The following is a 23,644-nucleotide window of genomic DNA, read 5'->3' on the forward strand; positions in this document are numbered from 1 at the left end:
ATCTATCTATAAATAAATAAATATATTTATAGATAGATTATTACCTATACATATATAACACACATATAAGTATTTATGTAATAATCTATATGTGTATATGTATAGATAATAATAATTATATATATATATATTATTACATATGTAATATATGTATATGTATAGTATATAACTTATTTGTATATGTAATAAAACTTTGATAACTTAACATTGTTTGGTGTGTGTGTTGTTCTATCTAATGCCAAACTTTGGTGTGTGTGTGTTGTTCTATCTAATGCCAAACTTTAAAAAAAGAAAAAAACATGGTTTGAACCCAAAAGGCCTTTGAAGCGCTGGCGACGGACCAGCCTTGAACATAAGGACCGCATCGGCGTCTAAGCTACTGCGCGACTGTCACTGAGGTACCTAGATCTAAAACGGATTAAGCAAAACAAGCAGCATTACAATTATTATTACCTATTTAGTCGCAGCATGGACTACCGGAAGGTCCGAGATCAAAGCTTCTCCACAGTAAGTAGTAGCCCATTACACTCCACTTCCATATAATGCTGCATTGAGCTTGAAATGCGATTGATTTCTCACTTTATTTTCCGAGGAGTAATTCTCTTGAGCTTTTGTTTGTTATGCTCGGCAGGCCCACGATGATGACTTCAAGGGCACACAAGGGTTTCCCAAGAAACTGGACTGCGAAAATGAAGGTACATAGTTTTGGCATCTATGCAAACATGGCCAAAATTTTTTGGCTTTTTCAGAAAAAAAAGGGAGGGGAAGTTGCCTTGCCAAGCCCAACTTTTCCCATTTGGCTTGAGATGCCACGGGCGAGCAGTATATCTATTTCGTCAAAGAAAGGCACCCGAGACTTGTACTCATTCCCATCGGAAGCAATAGCATGTGGATTCTGGATCTTAGCTACTTTTATGTGGGTAGACACCTGTGAGAGAGAGAGAGAGAGAAAAAGAAAGAAAGTTATATTAATGTCTTCAAAAAGACCGGGAGAGAAAGAAACAAAGAAAGTTACATTAACGTCTTCAAAAAGACCCAAAAGGGTCTATGGGGGGGGTAGGGAGAAAGAAAGAAAGAAAATCATATTAAGGTCTTCAAAAAGACCCAAAGGGTCTATGGGACCAAAATGATGTATACATAGTGTCCATGAAATCTAGTCATGGATGAAATAAGAAAAAGCAACACTAAAAGCTAAGATCTTACACTCTTGAGTGTATGCAAGATGAAAAATCTAGATCCTACTATGCCAGCTATAGGGTACTTACTATAAATGATGGGATTTGGGAGAGTTGAATAAAAACATTCAATCAACCTTGTATGCCGGGTAAGGGCCCATCCAGGATGTCTATCATGGGTGATACAAGAAGGCTAGAGATGTCGATAGGCTGCTGTGAGGATGAGGTTGCTAGGATCTCTTGAATTTGGGGTTGATGAGCTAGGGGTGGCCAGTGTCCTCACTTAATGGGAAGGAGAGAGTCCAACTCTTCTTAGTGGTGGGCAGCTAGGGGCATGAGACATTGCCACTTGCATGGGGATAGGCCCATCCATTGCCACTCTCACTGCCCTCGCTTTACAATCCACATCAATGGCATGTCAGTTTTTGGTGCAATTATAGACAACCTCCGCAGCCACACGACCTCGCAAGCAGCACCACAAGCAGCCCGGTACTTTGCCTCTGTCGAAGATAAGGCAATAGTTGGCTGTCTCTTTACTGCTCCAAGAAATTGCTCCTGAGCCGAGGGTAAAACTGTAACTTGAAGTAGATCTCCTCGTGTTTGGATCTCCTCCCCAATCTGAGTCACTCCATCCTTGGAGTCGGACTCCATCCATCAAATCCCCTCCTGTGTAGAAGAGTCCAAGATCCTTCGTACTCTGCAGATACCGCAAGATCCGCAATCCTACGTCCCAATGAGACTTCAATGGCGTCTGCATAAATGAGCTCAACAGCCCCACAGAAAAGCTCAAGTCCAATCTGGTGTTCAGCAACCAGATCAATGAACCAACCAGCTTCCGATACTGAGAGGCATCAACTGGCTCACAAGGATCATTGACAGTTAACTTTGTATTCGGGTCCATCGGCGAAGTAATAGGCTTGCAGTTCTCCATCCCAAAGGCCTCAAGCAACTCATGAACATACCACTGCTGAGAGACGAAAAACCCTCTCTGGGTCTGCCAGATCTCCAATCCCAAAAAAAAGTGGAGTAAGCCTAGGTCGGTCATCTCAAACTCCTTTGACAAGGCAGCCTTCGTCACGCCAATGTGCTCCACATGACCGCCGGTGAGAATGAGATCATCCACATAAAGGATGATAATCGTAACCATGTCGCGTTCTCGAAAGAGATACAGGTTGGGATCTGCAACCGATCTCTGAAAACGAGTTCGAAGAAAGAAGGAATCAATCTTCTGTTTCCAAGCCCTGGGAGCTTGTTTAAGACTATGCAAGGCCTTCTGTAACCTGTAAACCATTCCTTTTGATCCTAGAAGAACAAAGCCTGGAGGCTGCTCAACATACACCTCCTCCTGCATGTCACTATTAAGGAACACAGATTTTGCATCCATTTGATACACAGGCCACCTCTGAGAAGAAGCAAGGGCAAGACCGGTCCGAATTGTGGTCATCCTCGCTGTAGGTGCAAAGGTATCCTCATAGTCGATGCCTGGCCGTTGAGCATAACCCTTAGCCACGAGCCTGGCTTTGTGTTTGTCCACCGACCCATTTGACGCATATTTGGTCTTAAAGACCCATTTGACACCAACCACTGACCTTTCGACGGCCTCGGTACCAACTCCCATGTGTTTTTCTTCTTGATGACATCAAGTTCCACCTGCATGGCTTTCCTCCAAGTATCCTGTGAAAGGGCTTCCTTGGAAGTGGGCTCCTTGTCCCGCATGATACGAGACATCAAAGCATAGCTTACTTGAAGAAGCTCCGTTGAATGACTTTTGTCTCGGACTTTGTGCGATCTTCGAGGTCTGTCCTCTGTGGTCCATTCGGAGGGAAGCTTCGTGACACTTGACTCCCGAAGGGTGTCGACTAACCACTTGGGTAGTCGAACAGAACGCGGAGCCTCCTGCTGCTGCTGCGGGGGCTCAACTCCAGCTGCGGGCTCAACCTCCTGTACAGACTGCGGTTGTCTATCTGGAACAATGGACTGGGAATCATCATCAGAATCCTTTGGGTCTCCAAGAAGTGGCAGCTCATCAACAGTGGATACTGGAACATGCTCATCAAAGACCACATCCCTGCCGACAACAATCTTGTTCCTCTCTGGATCAAACAATCTGTATCCCTTGGAAAGAGAGTTATATCCCACAAATATAAGCTTATGGGACTTGGAGTCAAGCTTCCCCCTTTGCTTCTTCGGAATATGTACATACATATCGCTCCCAAACACACGGAAGTGGGAGACGTTAGGTTTCCTGCCAAAGTATGCCTCAAAGGGAGTCATATTAGGTATTGAAGTCGTTTGAGAACGGTTGAGGATATGGACAGCCGTAGCCATAGGCTCTCCCCAAATGGACGAGGAAGAGGAAGATCACGATGCTCCACCATCGTCCTCGCCATCTCCACCACAGTCCTATTCTTGTGTTCTACCACCCCATTCTCCGAAGGCGATCCTGTATTGGCCAGCTCCCTCTTGATGCCATGATCTGCACAAAATCTGACGAAAACATTCGAAGAGAATTCACCTCCTTTGTCAGCCTTGAGAGTCTTTACCTGCAATCCAGACTCCTTCTCCACCATCACATGCCAATCCTTGAACCGAGCAAAAGCTTGGTCTTTGTGAGAAAGAAAATAGACCCATGCGAATCTAGAACAATCATCAACAAGCAGCATAAAATATAGAGATCCTCCCAAAGATGGTGTCTGCTGAGGTCCACACAAGTCAGTGTGAACCAACTCCAATGGTTTTGAAGCCCGCTTGGAAGCCTGCTTTGGAAAGGATTCCCTGTGTTGCTTACCACATATGCAAGAACTGCAACGTCCTTGCCTGCTGCTGCCAACATCTAGCAAGCCAACCACCATGTGGTCTCGGAAAGCTCGCCACAGCGCATCCACATTTAAGTGGCCAAACCGAAAGTGCCACAAGTCACCAACCTGAAAACCTGTCAATGAGGAGAGTGCGGAGAGCTTGTAGATACCATTCTCCTCGCTGCCTTCCCAGACAACCTGGCCAGTCTCGTGGTCTCGTAGAGCAACTAAATGCTCCTCAAATTCCACCCGGAACGCCAGTCTTGCATACCTCATGCACTGACAAAAGATGAAAGCCAAGAGCGGGGACGTAAAGAACACAGGAGGAATGCTTACTCTCCTTGCTGCCGGGCATAATCTCCATCCGGCCCTCACTGTGTATCCGAATGGTGGAGTTGTTCGCCAATCAAGATGCGACCTGACTGCCGTTTCGGATCCAAAAAGAAGTCTCGGGAAGGAGTCATGTGCCTGGAAGCACCACTGTCAAGAATCCACTCCCGGGTATCCTTTGCGGTGAAGCCAATTGCCTCCTCACTCGAAGGCGATGAAGTATTTGAGTCCATCATCTCTAAGTGCACAAATGTTGGAGTCTTTGCAGCTGACGCTGAAGAATCAAACCTCTGTCCAGTGTGCTTTAGGACACTTCCTCCAATAGTGGCCTTTCTCGCCACAATCATTGCAGGACCTCTCGGCCTTCAGTTTCTCTCGGTCTGCATCAGGCTTCTTCTCAGAAGATTTCTCCGATGAAGCCTTTTCTTTGTCCTTGTTGTTATTCTGGCCTTTCGACCGTTGGCCAATTAAGGCCTCTGAACCTATGCCTTGTGGAGGGTTCGTGAATCTTTCCTCCTGGTCCAAGACCATGGGCACAAGCTCTTCCCATGTGATGGTGCTGAGCCTGCCACTGGTAATCAAAGACGAGTAGAATGCTGAGTATTGAGAGGGCAAATGTGAGAGCAACGTTATGGCCATGTCCTCCGATGATATCTCCTTCCCAGCCTGAAGAACTTCCTACTGAAGAGCTTGCAGCTTGTTAATGTGCTCCCGCATCGTCGATGACTTTGCAAGGTTCATAACCCGCATCTGTACTTCTAAGGAAATCCTCTTCATGGGCGATACCCTGTTATAAAGAGAAGCCAACTGTTGCCATATACCTCTGGCCAGCGTCATATGCTTTATATGATTGATTATCTGCGGTGTGCAGTTGAGGAAGATGAATGAATGGACCCTGGCATTGACACGATCCCATAATTGTGCCTATGCCTCGCGGTCCTTTCGAATCGACGGTAACTCCCTTCCCTCTACCTCCGGCCGTGGAACCCCTATAACGATGAAATCAGCAAGGTCGTATGACTCTAGAACAGATTCCATCATAACCTTCCATATGCCGTAATTGGTCTCATCCAACTGACGGTCTACTGGGAACGTGGGGAGTGTAGGGATTTCACATGCTTCTCAGCCATCTCAAGTAAGTCTGCCATTGCGGGGATGTAACTGAAAAGGGTGGGTGGGTGGGAAAAAAAAACTTACACCTGCAAGTGGCTGTCTAGCAAATCAGCCCACCTTCCTCTTGCTTCTCCTCTTCCCGAACAATCCAGAACAGTCCACCAATCAGCAACACAACAGTCACCCTCTTGCTCACAAAATTCCCAAGATCTATCAAGAGCCTAGGGCTCTGATACCAAAATCTGAACAGTCCACCAATCAGCAACACAACAGTCACCCTCTTGCTCACAAAATTCCCAAGATCTATCAAGAGCCTAGGACTCTGATACCATGTCAGAATATGCAGCGGAGATGAAGACAAAATCTGAGAACACGAGCAAGTAGAGTGCAGAAAATAGACAGCACAAGAGAAGGAGAGAGAGAGAGAGGCGTGTAACTCTGCTCTATATACTCAAGATCCCGAAAAATGAAGAATACAATGGCAAGGGGCAATGGGGCCATTTTATATGGCCCCAAGCATGCTGTCGGTCTGTAGAAAGGCAGTCGACAAGGCTTGTATCTCCACGACCAGCATAAAGCACCAGTCGGCCAGCTGTATCTAGTCGGCTAGCATCTGTGAGAGGTCGTGGACCTGAAGAGTCAGTCGGCCAGCCCATGTGTCCTCCTGCCAACACAGGGCAACCACCCAAGCCAAGAAAAATAGAGAAAAATGGGGGGAAAATACGGAGAGTAGGGAAAAATGAGAAAACACCTAATAAGGGCGGGCACACCCACAACAGAGGCCCTGGTGTATATGTATAGACAGGAGATGACTTCTAACAACTTCTTGCCACGTCTTCGATCGATAATGGATTCTCCCAATCCCATGGCCTCAAATATTTTTGTCTCCAAACTAGAAGGGGGTAGTGGAGTGATTTCTACAATGTGGCATGCCACGGTGGCAGAGCTGATTAGAGCCAATCAAACAATTTGGCATCTTCAGTGTAAGGCATGATGCCTTCCTCTTCATCGGGGCTAGTCAGTGTGGGCATTGTGGGAGTGACTGTGCCACCACACACTCCTTGATCCACTCCTTCTTCCAACATCAACTCACGTGGCCCATTAGCCTCAAGGATCCACAATCTGTCCGATTCCCAATCCTGCAGCATGGTGCACACCATTCCCCTACAAGATGGTGCACATCCCATTCGGTGGGTACGCATACAAGTTGAATGCCAAGTATGTTGAAGTAGTGAAGTTGGAGCTGGAGAAGATGGAGGCTCTACCAACATCATTTCACTAAGCGAGCACCTGACTGGCTGTCCCCCATGGTCATCATGCCCAAGAAGAAGTTCAACAAGATACGGGTGTGTTGATTTCTGCTCTCTCAACAAGGTGACTTTAAAAGGTGGCTTCCTCTTCCATTCATGGACAGGGTTCTTGGGGATGTAGCTGGTCATGCCTTGTAAAGCTTCATTGGTGGGTTCAATGGTTACAACCAAGTTGCCATTCACCTAGATGATCGTGCCAAAACAACATTTGTCACCTATTGGGGCACATACATCTACAACAAGATGCCATTTGGGTTTTGCAATGCTCGTGCGACTTTTCAAAGGATTGTGACCAACATCTTTAGAGAATTTATTCTCAGTTTCCTTCGAGCTTTTGTGGATGATTTCTCCATCTTTCGTGGCACTCGTCTCTCCTCTTGTTTAGAAGTCTTCAATGAGCACTCATCTTTCGTGGCACTCATCTCTCCTCTTGTTTAGAAGCCTTCAATGAGCACCTTCTTAATTGTCCCAAATCTTTGACAAGTGTCTGTCATTTCACATGCGTCTCGACCCTTTCAAATGCCATTTCAAGGCTAGTCTTGCCCTTGATCCGAACAAAATCATTGCCGTTCTTTGCCTTCACTGGTGGTCATAGGGGCATGAAGTCGTCTCTGGAGAAGTTAGAGCGGAAGTTTTATTGACCAAGAATGAGGCGAGACGTGTTCACTCATGTGAAACAATGTCTGGTTTGTCTAAAGGTGAAAGCTCCGCGTGGGGAGAAGGTAGTGTCATGTGCAAGACATGCACAACATACCTCAAGGCTAATCCTGAGGAGGCAACAAGATAAAGAATAAAGATTAGAACCAGATTTTGGAGCAGATACTGTGTTATTGGTTGGAGTACCTTGAAGGACACACAGGGCTATCGGCTAGTCATGACTCGGGAATATCCCTGTCGGCTGCAGCATATATTGGATTTATTTGTCCAAGAGCTGGCCGACAACAGGTCAGCCAGTCCATGAGATATTCCCAAGCCTATATAAGGCTTATGTGCTCATCGTTTTCAGTATTCAGTCCTTGTTTGGCTGGATCATTAGTCTAGGCTCAGACTTAGGTATTTTACTACCTTTTTAGGCATGCCCTAGGGCTGCCATGACTTGTAACTTTTTGTACATATATGAATATATTGAATACTCAGCTATCTCTCTCTCTCCTCTCTCTTTTGCATGCGTTTTTGCATCAGCATGTTCCCAGATGGTGTTTAGGGCTGAAAGAAGACTCCCAGAGCTTCCACATGTAACACGTAGGGTTGTTACAGTCTTTACCCATTCGTGAAGGACCTTTTCAAGATGTCTCGATTTTGTGATGAACTTGCCTCCCAGTCTGGGTAAGCGTAATACACAGTGTTTGACGATTGTTTCAGTAAATTGTTAAGCTTATACCTTGTAGGGCTAATGTGTTTACGAAAATGATTATTGATCGTTTTAGTAAATTTGTTAAGCTTATTCCTTGTAGGGCTAATGTGACTGCTGAGGATGTTGCTAGGTTGTTTATTCGGCATTGGTACCCCATAGGTGGCATACCTAGGATCATTGTGTTAGATTGCGATGCCAAGTTTACCATTCATTTCTGGAGGGCATTATTTGATAACTTTGGAACTAAGTTGAATTTTTTCAGTGCATTCCACCCACAGACAGACGACCAAACGGAGATTCACAATCAATTGGCATTCGATGTGCTGAAGTGTTATGTTCATGACCAGCAAGGTAAGCGGGAACAATATTTGCCTCTAGTTCAAGCTATGTTGAATGGCTCTTTTTTTTTTCCCTTTAGCTATTGGCAAGATTCCATACGAGGCAGCATTTGAAAGATCGTTCCAGTCTTTGTTGACCAGGATGTCATCCTCAGCGCGCCTGAAGCTAACCGATTGACGGAGTCTTACTAGGAAATCTTGGAGTCTGTGAAAGACAGATTGGCTAAAGCGTAAGAGGTCTACACTTCTCTGTTCATCATCACCCCTCAGGTACCGTAGCACCCTTGTCACTAGAGTCTGCATCACTTCACCGTCCGCTGCCCACTGCCACCTGGGAGTGCCTCTGCATCCACTGACGTGAGCCCTTGACACCGACCACCTCTCGGAGTGCCTTTGCCTCACATCGACGTGAGGCTTCGTCATCGACCGTGCTTCAGCTCCGACATCGTCTTTGCTTCTGCACCAGTCTTCTACTCAGAGTCACCTCTCATTAGAGGGCCTTTGGTACAAATTTTCACTCACCATCATATATACACTCACTCACCCATTTCATGCTGTGTTGTTTTGCTCAGATCTCTCGTATATCTGGTCCTTTCGTCCTTTTGCCCTCACAATGACTGTGGCCCATGAACCCCCATAGCATCTAGTGGCCAGCCCTAGGAGGGAACGGGCAGCCTGTTGGCCAGCTTCTACCAAGCTTGGCCAACATGGCAGCCAGCCCAAGGGCTGTAGCCCAGCCGGCCAGCCCTAAGGGCTGCACAGCCTGTAGGCCAGCCCTTAAAATGGCAGACCAGCCAGGCAGCCATGCCAAGCAAGGCCAGCAGCAAGGCGGCCAGCCTGGACAGCTTTTGGATAGTAGCCAGAACAAGGAGGCCAGGCTAATATGTAAAAGGCGCCTATTTATAGATATAAAAAAAGGTTGTGGAAGTAAATAAAAGCAGGCCAACAGCTTATTAGCAACCACCGACCAACAACTTTATGGCCTATAAAAGCATGGGCTAATTTGTCTTTTAGGCATCTTGTAATTTACAAAGCGCTGAATTGTTCCAAGGGCCACGACAGCCAAGGGGAGCATAACACAAAGGTGAAGATTGAAGGTCAAGAACCAGATCATCTACAAGCTTAAGGTTTATAGCCAAGAGAAGATCTATAGATTTGAGTCTTCTTCTCATCATTCAATAAAGCAAATACACCATCCTTGGTGGGGGCCCTGGAGAGGGTATTTGGGACCCAACGGGTGTACTGTGTCTTTACCTCGCCCGAGAGGAGTTACCTCGGGCCGAGCCTTTGCACTCCAGTGTGCCCGACGCCCGCGACCCCCCCATCGGCCACGATCACCTCATCAGCTCCAGATCCTGGACATGCTCCACCACCATCGAGCTACCTTTCCACGTGACATAACTGAGGGAGACCTCTCGGCCATACTCATTAGCCCCATGCTTGATATTTTGGAGAGTGGTATACCATCTACTTGGAGCTGATGTTGCTCTCATGTTTCTATGTTCTTAGTATTCCATGATGAGTTTCCATGGACAGTTTTGTATCACCCCAGTGAGATAGCTATGTTTATGTTTTCTTTCTGTTTTATTTTCCATTCCATGATGAGATATGCCATGGACATTATTGTATCACTTTGGTCTCATAGGCCCATTGGGTCTTTAGTAGACGCTTAATATATCTTTTTTTCTTTCTCTCTCTCTCTCTCTCTCTCTCTCTCTCTTGCACTCTTACTTCCACTACAATGTGCAAATCGTCAGGAACCAAGGTGCTGAATATTTGTTATCCGAAGTATAATCCTATTTGTAAGCTTCCGCATGTTACATGTGTTGCATTGAGACACAAGGCCTTGTTAAATAGGGAATGAATAGGTACAAATGAAGAGCTAGGGTGTGACTCTTGGACGTAGAGATGTGTCCTTTGATTGATAGATGTATCTCTTTAAATAGACGTGTCCTTTGGTGATGACCCATGTGACGAGGTGTGACCCTTCACTGGTGTCCTTTTAATGATTAAAGACTAATCAATAGTAATTAGAGCGATTAAGTCACAATCGTGACATCTCAAGCCAGGCACTCCACTTGTTGCAGGCATACTTATTCCCCTCGTACTCTACATAGATGACATTGTGCTCATATCAGATTCAAACAAGGGGCGTCAGAGACACCTGGATGCTCTATAGGGTTTCTATACATAGTGAGATATCACTGTTAACCTTGGTAAAACCAAGGTCATGGTTTTCAACACCTCCCGCCCCCCACACATCCAGATTGCGCTTCATGTATAAGGAAGCGTCGTTGGAGATTGTTCGATCATGTGTACCTCAGAGCTACTTTTAGTGGGTCCCCTCTACCATGACCACACTAGGTCCTTGGTTTCTAGCTCTTGGAGTGTGATGGTATCCTCGAAGTCCAGGAAGGTGACATGTTGGCTTTGTGTCTAGGCATTGAAATCCCCCAGGAGGAGGACTTCCCCGTGGTTGGAGAACTCCATGATATCACTTTAGATCGGTAGGTATGGTGACTGGCCATATTGTGAGGTAGGAGGAGGGAAGTAAAACACGGCGATGTGGACAACCGAACTTTGCGGGCCTGCAGCCTGACCCACAAGAATTATGCTGCCAAAATGCTATGTAGGAGTGGAGGAGAAGAAAATACCATGGTTTCACTCATTGATCTGCTACGCCTTGTTTGTGTAGCTCTAGAAGATCCTTGTATACACACCCAAGTGGCCAAAAGAGTGTGAACGATGTCACTCCATATACGACAAATACATTGGTTCTCATAAATATGAATACCTTTGAAGACTAGATGCTTAGAGGCATATTTGGTCTTCAAATATGCCATGCCATGATACTAGCAATAATCTCCCGTGTGGTGTCAATACTCAACGGAGGTGGTGTGTATTATAACTGGGGGATATCTAGAAGCAAAAATCTCTAAGCCATGCCCCTACAAACAAGTATAACAGGATCTGGTTGTGGGCCAGACCAAGTCAACCATGCAATAACACCCCAAGTAATATAGATAGGATCACTCCTCAATCTGCCCAAGAGTTGGGCTATAGATACACATACTCTCTGCGCTCCTTTGCACTCCCATAAGCAATGATACAATGTCTCGAATGGAGTTGGGCATCTAGGACAAGAGAGATCCATGCCAAAAATAGATCTTGACTAGTTGGTGTGCAACCCACTGTGTAGAAAACAACGAGAAGTAGGATCTCTAGCTCCTCTTGTACGAATGCTAGAATCTCCTGTGAATGGGGGTTGTAATGTCATACGCCTTTGAGTGAGGCCTAAGAGTGGGAACTCTTTGGGTCTATCTTACATGAGCAATCTGGCGTTGACTTGTGCCAATTTATAAAGGCCCCTACAAAACTCTTCCAAGGCAATGCAAAATGAGCACAGACATGAGTAAGTTGCCTCAAGAAACATCGTTGTATCATCAGCAAACTCGAGTCTAAAAGCTCCTCCTCTATGCGCCATAGTTGTTGGCGCACGGTCGTATGATACGGGACCGTGTGACACCATACGAAAATTTACCGTAGTGTATGAAATTTTGGAATACGATATGGTAAAGTACGGTTTTTATAAAAAAAACAAAAAAAAACACCTAAATTTATAGATTATCAATTTGAAAGGATAGAGAGCTCAGAGGTTGTTACAAGCCAAAATTCCATTAAAAACAAGTTACAAACAAAAGTACAAAGCATAGTACTGAGGGTGGCTAGACCGTAAGATCAGTGCAATGCGCGCTAGGTGCAAGTACAAAAAAGTGAGTACAAAAAAATGGATAAGAAGATGGAGGCTAGAATCTAAATCCTAGGACCGAGATGGAGAAAGCATCACTATCGGGATTTGGAGCTCTCGTTGAGATCATCTGTGGAGAAGAGGGCACCTCCGAGCCCTCGCCAAAGATGCCATTGCTAAGAAGGTTGCCTTGTAAGTGCCAAGGCCCAAGAGAGGAGAGCTTGAGAGCAATGAGAGCTTGAGCTTGAGAGGCTAGAGCTATGAGAGCTTGGGCTTGAGAGCTTGAAACTTGTGATGGAGAGAAGGTTGGAGGAGAGCTTTTTAAAGGGAGGCCAAACAGTCCAAGGCACCTACCCAAGGCCAAGGGCCAAGGCCCAACTGTTGGAAGATGATCTGCGAAGAGACAGAGAAAGGGAGGTAGTTGAGGAGAAGCCTTTGCTTCTTGTTGCCCTAACTAAGGAAGGTGCTCACCTCAGCCCTCCAAATACGGAGCAATGATCACAAGGATAGAGAGAACATATCCTTTGCATCCACACCAAAAGTCAACATTCTGGTTGTTGAGCCTAAAATGACACCAAAAGCAAGCAAGCCCCATAACAGTTGAAAGCAGCCATCAACAGCCTTCCCCCACCCCCCCCCCCCAAAAAAAAGGGTCAAAACAGCAACGGTCAAAAACAAGGGGGGGGGTGATGGTCCGTACGGCGTACGACTGTCGTACAAGTACGACAGCAACGATGATTGGCATAGTGGCACAATCTCAATCCAGATACTCCGCACCAACGGAGAAAAATGCCCAAATTTTCTGCAACAATGAGATACGATAGGGGAGCTAAGGGGAACCCCTACTGCACAGAGAAAGATCTTGAAGCAAGAGACACCTCTGATCCAATCTTGAGAAAATCCCATGCGTGTAAGAGTACCCTCTACTCTTCATCCTTTCGGACTATGGTAAGTATCCGCCGTAGATGTTGTTTGAATAGCATGGCCACCCATCCCGATCCGCGAACAACTCCTGATGGGCAGGTCTCTCCTCTGAATGCTGATTCCCACTCATATCGGGCTATAACTGGTAGCCCTCTCTCCGGGCTCTAGTGTGTCTCTGTGTAGAAGATGATGTCATGGCTTGTGAATGTCTTGCTGAGTCCTCCTGGGTCTGACCAAAGCGTACCGTTGCAGTTCCAAACTGCCATCATCAGGTGCTTGGTCTCACAGGCCCCATATCCCTTTTTGGCACGGAGTTCTGATATGATCACCCGGCCATCTCTGTACACTGCCCACTTCCCCGCCTTACGGGCCTCATGTACCTCCTCCATTGCATCATGATGATGGGCTACCTGTGTGGGTGTAAGGTCATGTCCAAGATAGACTTGCTGACCTTTGAGGACAGCCTGTTTGTTGAGAAAAGCCAGCTTGGCAGCCAAATCTGAAAATTTCAAGAGGAGAGGCCTATCCAAGTCGGGTCTTTCCGTGCTCTCCACGCATCCATGTATGGAGTGCGCTCTACTCCAAGCATCTGGCATAGTCACTTGCATCCTCCTTGGGGGAAATTTCCTGCTTTCAAGCCTATCGCTCGTACATGTAGGGCACAGATCCGCATACGTTTCTTCTCCTTCAGTGTGTCATTAGTGATGGCTCGTGTTTGCCTTTGTTTCTCAAACCTGCACGACCCATTCATGTTTGTGCTGTTCGACTCTTCCGTGAGCTTGTCATTGGCGGCTTTAAGCCCTTCCACATGAGCCATTAGGGCTTGTTTGAAGCCGATCTCACCATCTTCAGCACCTATGTGTCAGAATACGCAGCGGAGATGATGACCAGATCTGGGAACACGAGCAAAACGCCTGCAGAATAAAAACAGCACAAGAGAGAGAGAGATGTAGGCGTGTAACTCTGCTCTGATATACACAAGAAGATCCCGGTATTGGTACAATGAGTGGTATGGGGGTGGGGGCCTATTTATATGCCCCCACATGTGCAGTCGGCCTGCTGAAAAAGGCTCCATGACTGCATCTACAGTCGGCCAGCAGCATGCAGCCAGTCGGCCAGCTCTGAGGGTCCACGACTCATCATGTACAATCGGCCAGCTCCAGTACACACATCTGATGTAGTCGGCCAGCAAATGGATCCTCCTGCCAACTCAGGGCTACCTCCCAAGCCACAGAAAAATGGAAAAAATAGGGGAAAAATGCGGAGAGTGGGGAAAAATGATAAAACACCTCATAAGGGCGGGCACACCCACAACAAAGGCCCTGGTGTATAAAACTGGACAGGAGATGACTTCTAACACCCCCTCTCAGCTCCTGGCTGTGAAACCAACCATTGGAAGCTAGGGTGCCGCCTGAGCAAATCCTGAGAGAGCGACTTCGTGAAGAGGTCCACAGTACTGTCCTCTGTCGAACAGAACTCTAGCAAGATGTCATCAGCAACGATCTGTTCACGAACAAAGTGCCTTTGGATGACCATGGGTTCCTCCAGTGGAAGCCCAAACCTGCAATGCAACCTCTGCATCCTCACCACCTCACAAGCAGCATCACAAGCAGCCCGGTACTGTGCCTCTGTCCGCGACAAGGCAAAAGATGACTGCCTCTTACTGCTCCGGAAAACTGCTCCTGGGCCTGAAGTAGATCTCCTCGTGTCCGGATCTCCTCCCCCAAACTGAGTCACTCCAACCGTGGAGTCGGACTCCATCCAACAATCCCCCTCCTGTGTACAAGAGTCCATGATCCTTCGCATGCCGCAGAAACCACAGGAAACGCAATCCTGCCTCTCAAAGAGTCATCCGCAACCATGAGCTCAACTGCCTCATCAGGAAGCTCCCGTCCAATCTGGTGTCCATCAACCAGATCAATGAACCATTCTGCTTTTGAGTCAAAGAGGCATCACACTGCTCACAAGGATCAACACTTGTTACGGTGCACAAACAAGTCCTGGAAACCTGATGAAGACCACGCAAGGCCTTCTGAAACCTGTCAACCACCCCCTCTGAATCCGGAACCACAAAGCCTGGAGAAACCACCTCCTTCTGCAAGTAATCACCTGCTACCTGCCTGGCTTTCCGAAAGGTCCCCGTGGAAAGAACATCCTCATCTACTGGAGGTTCTTTGTCCCGAACACGATGAGACATCAGAGCATAAGTGACCTGTTCAGTTTCCTCTGACTGACGAACACAAGAACCACCAACATCAGTACTAGAGAGTTCCTGCCAACTGCTGCCATCTACTGGTAAGCTATCCACCATCTGGTCTCGGAAAGCTTGTACCTACAGCGTATCCACACTTAAGTGGCCATTACCAGACTGCCACTCATCACAAACCTGAGGACCTGGGAGAAAGAGTGCTAAAAGCTTGTAAACTCCATTCTCCACTCCACCTTCCCAAACCACTTGGCCTGTTGCTTTGTCCCGGAGAGCAACAAAATGCTCATAAAACTCCACCCGTACACCAGTCTTGCAAACCTGATGCACCGCAACAGATGAAAACCAAGTGCCGGAACATACAATACCTGGGAGGAATGCTTCCCTCCTCTGCCATCGGCAACTATCTCCATCCTGCCCTCACTGTGAACTGGGATAGTGGATGTATTCCCAGTAAGAATATGACCAGAAAGCCTGCAGAGATCCTGTAAACCGGAACGGGAAGGAGTCATGTGCCTGGAAGCACCACTATCTAGAATCCACTCGTGAGTATCTGTTGCGGAGAATCCTCCAATCTCCTCCGTGCTCGAAGAAAATGAAACATCGGTGTCCATCACCTCCAGGTGCACAAAAGCCGGAGTCTTCATGATTGCTGCTGAGGAATCTTCACCCTTCTCGGTCTTCCGCTTGGGACACTGCCTCCAATAGTGGCCTTTCTCGCCACAATCATTACAGGTCCTCTTTGCCTTCAGTTTCTCGCGGTCAGTGTCGGACTTCTTCTCAGAAGACTTCTCCGATGAAGCCTTCCCTTTGTCCGAGTTACGGCCTTTCGACCGTTGGCCAGTTAAGGCCTCCGAACCTCCACCCTGAGGAGGGTTCGTGAATCGTTCCTCCTGGTCCAGGACCATGGGCACAAGCTCCTCCCACGTGATGGTGCTGAGCCTGCCACTAGTAAACAAAGACGAGTAAAATGCTAAGTACGAAGAGGGCAAGTGCGACTGCAACGTTATGGCCATGTCCTGTGACGATATCTCCTTCCCAGCCTGAAGAACTTCCTGCTGAAGAACCTGCAGCTTGTTAATATGCTCCCGCATCGTCGACGACTTTGCAAGGCTCATAACCCGCATCTGTACTTCCAAGGAAATCCTCTTCATGGGCGATACCCTGTTGTAAAGAGAAGCCAAATGCTGCCATATACCTCTGGCTAGCGTCATGTGCTTTACATGATTGATTACCTGTGGTGTGCAGTTGAGAAAGATAAACGAACGAACCCTGGCGTTGACACGATCCCATATCTGTGTCTGAGTCTCCCGGTCCTTTCGGATCGACGGTAACTCCTCTTCCTCTACTTCCGGCCGTGGAACACCAACAACGACGAAATCTGCGAGGTCGTACGACTCCAGAACAGATTCCATCATAACCTTCCATATGCCGTAGTTGCTCCCGTCCAACTGACGGTCCACCGGGAACGTGGGGAGTGTCGGGATCTTCACATGTCTCTCGGCCATCTCAAACAGATCTGCCATTGCGGGGATGTACTCTGAAAAGGGTGGGTGGGTGGGAACAAAGAAGAACTAAAACCTGCAAGTGGCTGTCCAGCAAATCAGCCCGCCTTTCTCTTGCTTCTCCTCTTCCCGAACAGTCCAAAACAGTCCACCAATCAGCCACAAAACAGTCCCCCTCTTGCTCACACAAATCCCAAGACCTATCTAGAGCCTAGGCTCTGATACCATGTTAGAATACGCAGCGGAGATGATGACCAGATCTGGGAACACAAGAGCAAAACGCATGCAGAATAAAAACAGCACAAGAGAGAGAGAGATGTAGGCGTGTAACTCTGCACTGATATACACAAGAAGATCCCGGTATTGGTACAATGAGTGGTATGGGGGTGGGGGCCTATTTATATGCCCCCACATGTGCAGTCGGCCTGCTGAAAAAGGCTCCACGACTGCATCTACAGTCGGCCAGCAGCATGCAGCCAGTCGGCCAGCTCTGAGGGTCTACGACTGCATCATGTACAGTCGGCCAGCTCCAGTACACACATCTGATGTAGTCGGCCAGCAAATGGATCCTCTTGCCAACTCAGGGCTGCCTCCCAAGCCACAGAAAAATGGGAAAAATAGGGGAAAAATGCGGAGAGTGGGGAAAAATGATAAAACACCTCATAAGGGCGGGCACACCCACAACAAAGGCCCTGGTGTATAAAACTGGACAGGAGATGACTTCTAACACTATGGTGGCTTTTAATGCCTCCATCTCTGCCCTCAGTTCTCCTATGATGGGTGTAGGTTCAGTCATGGGGGTCTCCTTCATGCCCTTGATCGATGTGGCTTGCAAGCATATAGACAGTTTCGAGTTCCTATATCTTGGCAATGGGCATCCTTCTTCTTCATTTCTCTTTGGATTTCTTCTTTGTGTTTTGCTCGTTGGTTCTTCATCTTTGTGACCTCCTCCTGTAGGGTAGCAATCTGAGCATCTTTGGCTGAGAGAGCATCTTTCATGTACAGCTTAAGACTGTCGGTATCCTTCTTGATTCCTGAATGGTTGTTGAAAGTCCTGTCTGCAATCTTCTTATTATCGATTGTCAATGGTCAAGACCTTCAGGTTGTCTACCACTTTAATCCCGTACTGAGGTGGGCCGTACTGGAGGGGGGGTGAGAGAGATCAAGAAAATCAAGAAAGAGAAAGAAAGAAAGTTACATTAACGTCTTCAAAAGGCCCAAAGGGTCTATTAGACAAAGAAGAAAAAGAAGACTACAAAGATATATATTAACATCTTGCTAATCCCTAGGTAAATGTAGATATGTCATCGGCATCCTCATCAGCGCGGAGAGAGAGAGAGAAATGAAATGAAATGATATATTAACGTCTTCAGAAGGCCAAAATGACCTATGAGACCCAAAAGGTAACAACAATTGGTGGATCTGATACAATATCTGTGTAAGAAAAGCTAAAAACAACTAAACAACTAACTAAAACTGAAACAACTATGAGGAGAGAGAGACAGAGCATGGGTTTGTATTGCATATGATTAAAAATAGTGAGAACTGCAGCAATGAAAGCATTTTGTGGGGGATCTGCTATCATCATAACCTCTTAAAGCACTTTGTTCTCTCCCATTGGAGTTTGTCATAATTTTCAAGCCTTATCAAATGGATTTATTGTGAAGTTCTCAAAGTGCACTCTGAAGGAAAAAGTTTAATTGAAACTCATGAATCTGCTCTATATGCAGTTACCATTCCTCTAGCTGTAAATGTGAAAGATATGGGTGCAGTTGGTTCAGAATGGAAGCGCAAGTAAGTGTACCTTTTGTAAGTAGGGCAGCCATCAGCATGAGAATAGTCATAGTACATTGCAATTATTTCAAAATTTGGGTTTGCCTTCGGTAGGAGGAAATATGTCAAGTTTGATTCTACAGTCCAACATAGATAATGGAGTGAACGGAGTCTTTGTTGGATGCAAACAGATCAATGGTAACATTTGCACTTACGGTTTTGACAAGCTCACAAGGTATCTTGATTGCTTGGTCAAAAAGGGCAGGAGGCTATGACTATAGCATTACGTCTGCCAACTTTATGGTCTCTTTCTTTCTCGATGCTTTCTACAAGTGTGTGTTGTATATTGTGTTGTTTAAATGAGGTTTTTCCATATTTTAGTATTTCTAAAACTATTTATTATCTCCAATATGCTGTCAGGTAGAGCTGCTGAAATGCTTTATCTCAGTGGGTGCATTAATCCAAATTTGGCGCAAGGATGGCATAAATGAAGATAACAAGTAATGCTTTGATTTGCTGACGATGTGTTTGTGTGGTGTTTTGATACTTCCATTTTTCTTCCATCAGCTGCAAAGCTGGCCTTTGTATGTGGCATATTAAGATGTAGTAGAGTTATTGATGTGTGTTTTTTTTTCCATGAGGCCTTATTCCATTCCTAGTCGCACATAGGAATTTCACCCGGTTACACACACACACCATACTAACCACACACACCCGAGTATGACAAGGGGGTACCTCCCTTTCCAAATATTGGCCACTTTATAGGTAGTTGACAAGCCGTGGGATGAACCCCACAAGTTAGTCGCTCGGCCGATTGGAGTGAACACCTTGCACAGCTTTGGTAGAACTGGGTATCGTAAGTCAAGTCACGATCCTCTTTAAAGATAAAAAAGCAAATACTATCTTGGTAACGGGATAGGGGGGCCCTTCAGTGGGTAATTCGGGACCCCATATGGTGTACAGTTCTCATCTCTCTCTCTCATCTCTCTCTAAAGTTTGAAGTATTAAAGTGGATTGCTAAACTCGTGAAACTCAGGATACAGAAGACGGTGTGAGCATTTGTGTGACAGGATCCTCCAATATGAAGACTTCCGCTACATGTTACAATACTCTGCATATCTGCTCCTCTGGTAGGATGTTCTCGGCTCTCCCAGTCTCTACACGGAGGTGGTGGGAGGATACTCTCAGTTGACCAATCGTGTTGCGCATACCTTGTGACATGTGGATCTACATGTACCTCGGGATCTCAATGAATCCTTACGAATGTAAGTAATAGGTCTGGAAGAGAGCATCCGTGACTAGTGGGGCTACACCAAACTCGGCACGTATTATGTCATGGGACACCGATGGCTCACTCGTGATCATGCGTGACAACATCAACACCTAAGCCTCTCAATACTCCTCCACACATCCTTCCCCAATTTTGGTCCCCAAATGGCTGTTATGTGCACTTAAGTGTCGAAGAGCCAAAACTTAGTGCCGGGCTCTTGAAAAACTTAGTGCCGGGCTCTTGAAAATGGCTGCTGGGTGCAGTAAGGTGTCATAGAGCCAACACTTGGGGCATGGTTCCTGAAAATGTGTCTGGAAGCATGTCTCTCCAAAGTTCATGCCTCTCCAAAGTTCAAACAGGCTGGGGAGACATACCCTCGTGCTAATCTATGAGTGGCAACAATTACTGAACACAGGGCCTGCAAACGTGACTCCAAGGTGTACATGTCTTGGCACAATATCCAATCGTGTCGCTTTGAATAGGAAGGATAGCTGTGAGGTGGTTAGGCGGTTGGTGTTAAATACCATCACTTTTGTTTTCCTCAAATTGACCATAAGGTCCTGTCTAGAGCATCCAGGTGTTTTTGTTCCCTCCTCTGAATTTGAGACGAGGACTTGCCTAGAAGCACACCCGCTCAAGTAAGCTCAAGGTTGCATATCCTTATGTCACTTTGGCATGTGTTGCGGGAACCATGGTGAAGTGTGGGCCACTGAAAGCGACACTAAGGTAGACATAGGATGAGACAATCTCCACAGGATCCCCTCTATATGTGAAGCTCAATCTAGATGTGAAGGGGCAAGAGGTATTGAAGACCATTACCTTGGTTTTACCAAGGTTAACGGGGAGATGCCGCTGAGTGCAAAAATCTTGTAAGGCATCCAAGTTGCAGCGAGTTGGTATTGTGTTAATTCTTTCTATCTTTAGTGGTGCATATGCCCTATCAACTACCTTTTTGTTGTAATAATTCTTTCTATTTCTTATGATCCCTTAGTGCTAGGCTTCATTATGGCTGAGTCTGCCTTGCTTCTCCGGAGCTCTAACAAAAACTCAGTACACAAACCTTTGTATGAATGTATGCTCATATGTGTGTGTGTGTGTGTGTGTGTGTGTGGGAGCATTCATGTTTGCACCCCTTGCTACCACTTCTTTGCACGAATTACAAGCTCGGGATACTCTTTTACAGCATGTTCTTCCCATTCTCAACCCACAGGAAGCTCTCAAACTTGATATGCCTTTCACTGATGTGGAGCTTGATGATGCCTTGTCCCATCTCAGCACTGGTAAGGCACCAGGGTATGATGGCCTCACGGTGGAATTTTTCTTACACTTTTGGGAAGACCTTAAAGGTGTTATTCTGCAAATGATTAATGAGGCTTGGCATACAGGAGTACTCCCCCAATCATGGAAGCATGGCATAGTTAAACTCATCCCCGAGCGGAATTTGTGTGAGCATCTCATGGATTGGAGGCCCATCACATTGATGCCTGTTGTTTACAAACTCTTTGCTAAAATGCTGGTGCACCGTCTTCACCAAGTGCTTTATGAGGGTCTGCATCCCTTGCAATATGGCTTTGTTCCTAGGCGGCAGATCCATGATAATATTGGCAATGCTCTCATGGCCATTGAATATGCAAAATATTCTGACCAGGATGTTTTTATTATGCAAGTGGACTTTGCTAAAGCTTTTGACACGGTCAACTGGGATTTTATCTCACAGATAATGGCTCAGATGGGATTCGGGCCAAAAATGACTAATGTCATCTACTGCTTGTATGCTGACTCTACAGCCCAATGCATCCTTGGCAATCATCTTTCTCAATCTTGGTCTTTGGGTCGTTCGGTCAGACAAGGGTGTCCACTCAGTGCCCTCTTATATGCCATTGCCACTCACCCACTTCTCAGATACTTGGATCATCTTACCGCGCAGGACCTTCTCATTGGTCTTCAGATTCCTGGAGCCCCTCCCTTTATGGCTCAGGCATATGCAGATGACTCCTTCTTTATGCAGTATAATTCTCCACAGCAGTTGAAGACTCTTATGGACACTCTCTCTATATATGGCATGGTTGCTGGCCTGCATGTCAATTTTGACAAATCTGGCCTCATACCTCTGCATTTATACGATTGGCATGTTCTTTTATGGCCCGGACACATTATGCAGCCCTATGATGTGGTCCGCCATCTTGGTTACCCTATTGGCTGGTACATCACTAGGAAACAACAGTTAAAGTGGATTTTTGACAAACTTCATGCCAAGCTCCACTACTGGAAGCTCTCCACCTGGCCACTCCATGTTAGGCTCCGGATTGTCCAGTTGATTATCATGGCCTATGTTCAGTACTATTTGCCTTTGATACATTGGACCTCTCAGGACACTTCTGCTTTCATGTCTCAGGCTATGGAGCTGTTATGGAAAACAAAGTCTTCTGCTAAAGCTTTAAGACTTATGCGGATGGCAAAAGTTTGTTCCCCGAGGATGCATGGCGGATTGAATGTGCTGAATATTGTGCATCATGTCTTGGCAAGGAAAATTCCTCTCCTACTCACCTTTTTTCGTCAGACGCAGCCATGGACTCATATGCTTGCAACCATGTGCACGGCCTTACGCACTTCTGCACATGGTGCATGGATCACTGATCACTGGGAGGTCATTTTGGGCAGATTTGTAGGTTCTATCCCGGGCTGTCCTTTTGCCACTTCACTTATTTGCGATTGGAAACAGGTCCTTTCGCATGCTCATTGGGCACCCTTCCTTTTGTCTCATGCCAATTCCCTTCGGCAGGAAAGCATTTATTGGAGTGCTGTTTTTGATTCTCCATTGGCCCTGCAAGAGCCGATTCGGGCATACAATCTCAGCAAATTGGGGATTAGGTACATAAATGATGTTGTTGATGCTACTGGTCAAATGCTTTCCTTCCCTCAGGCTATGGCTTCCTATCCACTAGCCATGCATCACAGGCTCATTTGGGGGAAAATTGCTGACTTGCTGCAGCCTTTTCTTCCCATCCCTCCTTTATCTAACAGGGACAGATTACAGGATTGGCAGTTACACCCGATGGACTCAAATTCTCGTCCTGTTATTCTTTCTGACCTAACGGTTAGGACGACATACTCTTTCCTCCAGCCATCACCGTGGATTCATTCACATGCTAATTCTCTTTGGCATATGACAAAATCACTTGCTTGGTGGCGAAAGAATCTTCGCAATTTATGGAGGAGTAAATTGCCTCTCAAGCAAAAGCTTTTCCTATGGCGTTGTCTTACAGGTTCCTTATCTGTGGGGGTCACTCTTGCTAAACGAAGGATTGCATCTGCTTCTTGTCTTCGATGCATGGCCCCTTCTGAAACGGTGCCTCATTTGTTTTGGACGTGCTCCAGCACTAAGGCCTTCATCCGCAAAATTTCCATGTTACTTTGCCTTCGTTTCCATAACTCTTTTTTTGGGAAACACTTTTGGCTTTTTGGCAGACTCCCTACAACCACGGTCCATTACTCTTTACTTTTGTACTGGGTCAGATATTGGGCTTTCTGGACCATATGGCAGGATCACAACATGAGATATTTTGGGAAACCGTTTTTGCAATCTTATCAGTATTTTAGAAGCTCCTTACGGCAATCTGTTTATGATGCTTGCCACCAAGGAGATCTTCATCAGTCATGCCTGGAAATAGTTTCTCTTTGCTTCTGATTTCCCGTTGAGGCTCTCCGTTTTGGAGACTCTCATGTAAATTTCATTGATAATATACTATTCATGGATTTACCAAAAAAAGAAAAAAAGAAAAAAAGTGTGTGTGTGTGGG

General features: G+C 46.3%; 1 protein-coding gene across 2 annotated transcripts in view; it reads left to right on the plus strand.

The window, feature by feature from the left end:
- Positions 1 to 269: 269 nt before the first annotated feature.
- Positions 270 to 23,644, plus strand: part of LOC147641032 (CMP-sialic acid transporter 2-like) — a 67,322-nt gene continuing 43,947 nt past the window's right edge. The window contains exons 1-5 of one of the 2 annotated variants that reach the window (XM_086817596.1): positions 270 to 507; positions 632 to 695; positions 18,532 to 18,595; positions 18,766 to 18,877; positions 18,995 to 19,074. In XM_086817596.1, coding sequence (XP_086673722.1) covers positions 469 to 507; positions 632 to 695; positions 18,532 to 18,595; positions 18,766 to 18,877; positions 18,995 to 19,074 — 359 coding nt within the window. In that variant the 5' untranslated portion in view covers positions 270 to 468. The remainder of the gene's footprint in view (positions 508 to 631; positions 696 to 18,531; positions 18,596 to 18,765; positions 18,878 to 18,994; positions 19,075 to 23,644) is intronic. The other variant, XM_086817589.1, reaches the window with a different exon arrangement.

The sequence above is a fragment of the Cibotium barometz genome, chromosome 2, assembly GCF_041138505.1.
Source record: "Cibotium barometz isolate CiBa-2024 chromosome 2, ASM4113850v1, whole genome shotgun sequence".
Taxonomy (NCBI): Eukaryota; Viridiplantae; Streptophyta; class Polypodiopsida; order Cyatheales; family Cibotiaceae; genus Cibotium; species Cibotium barometz.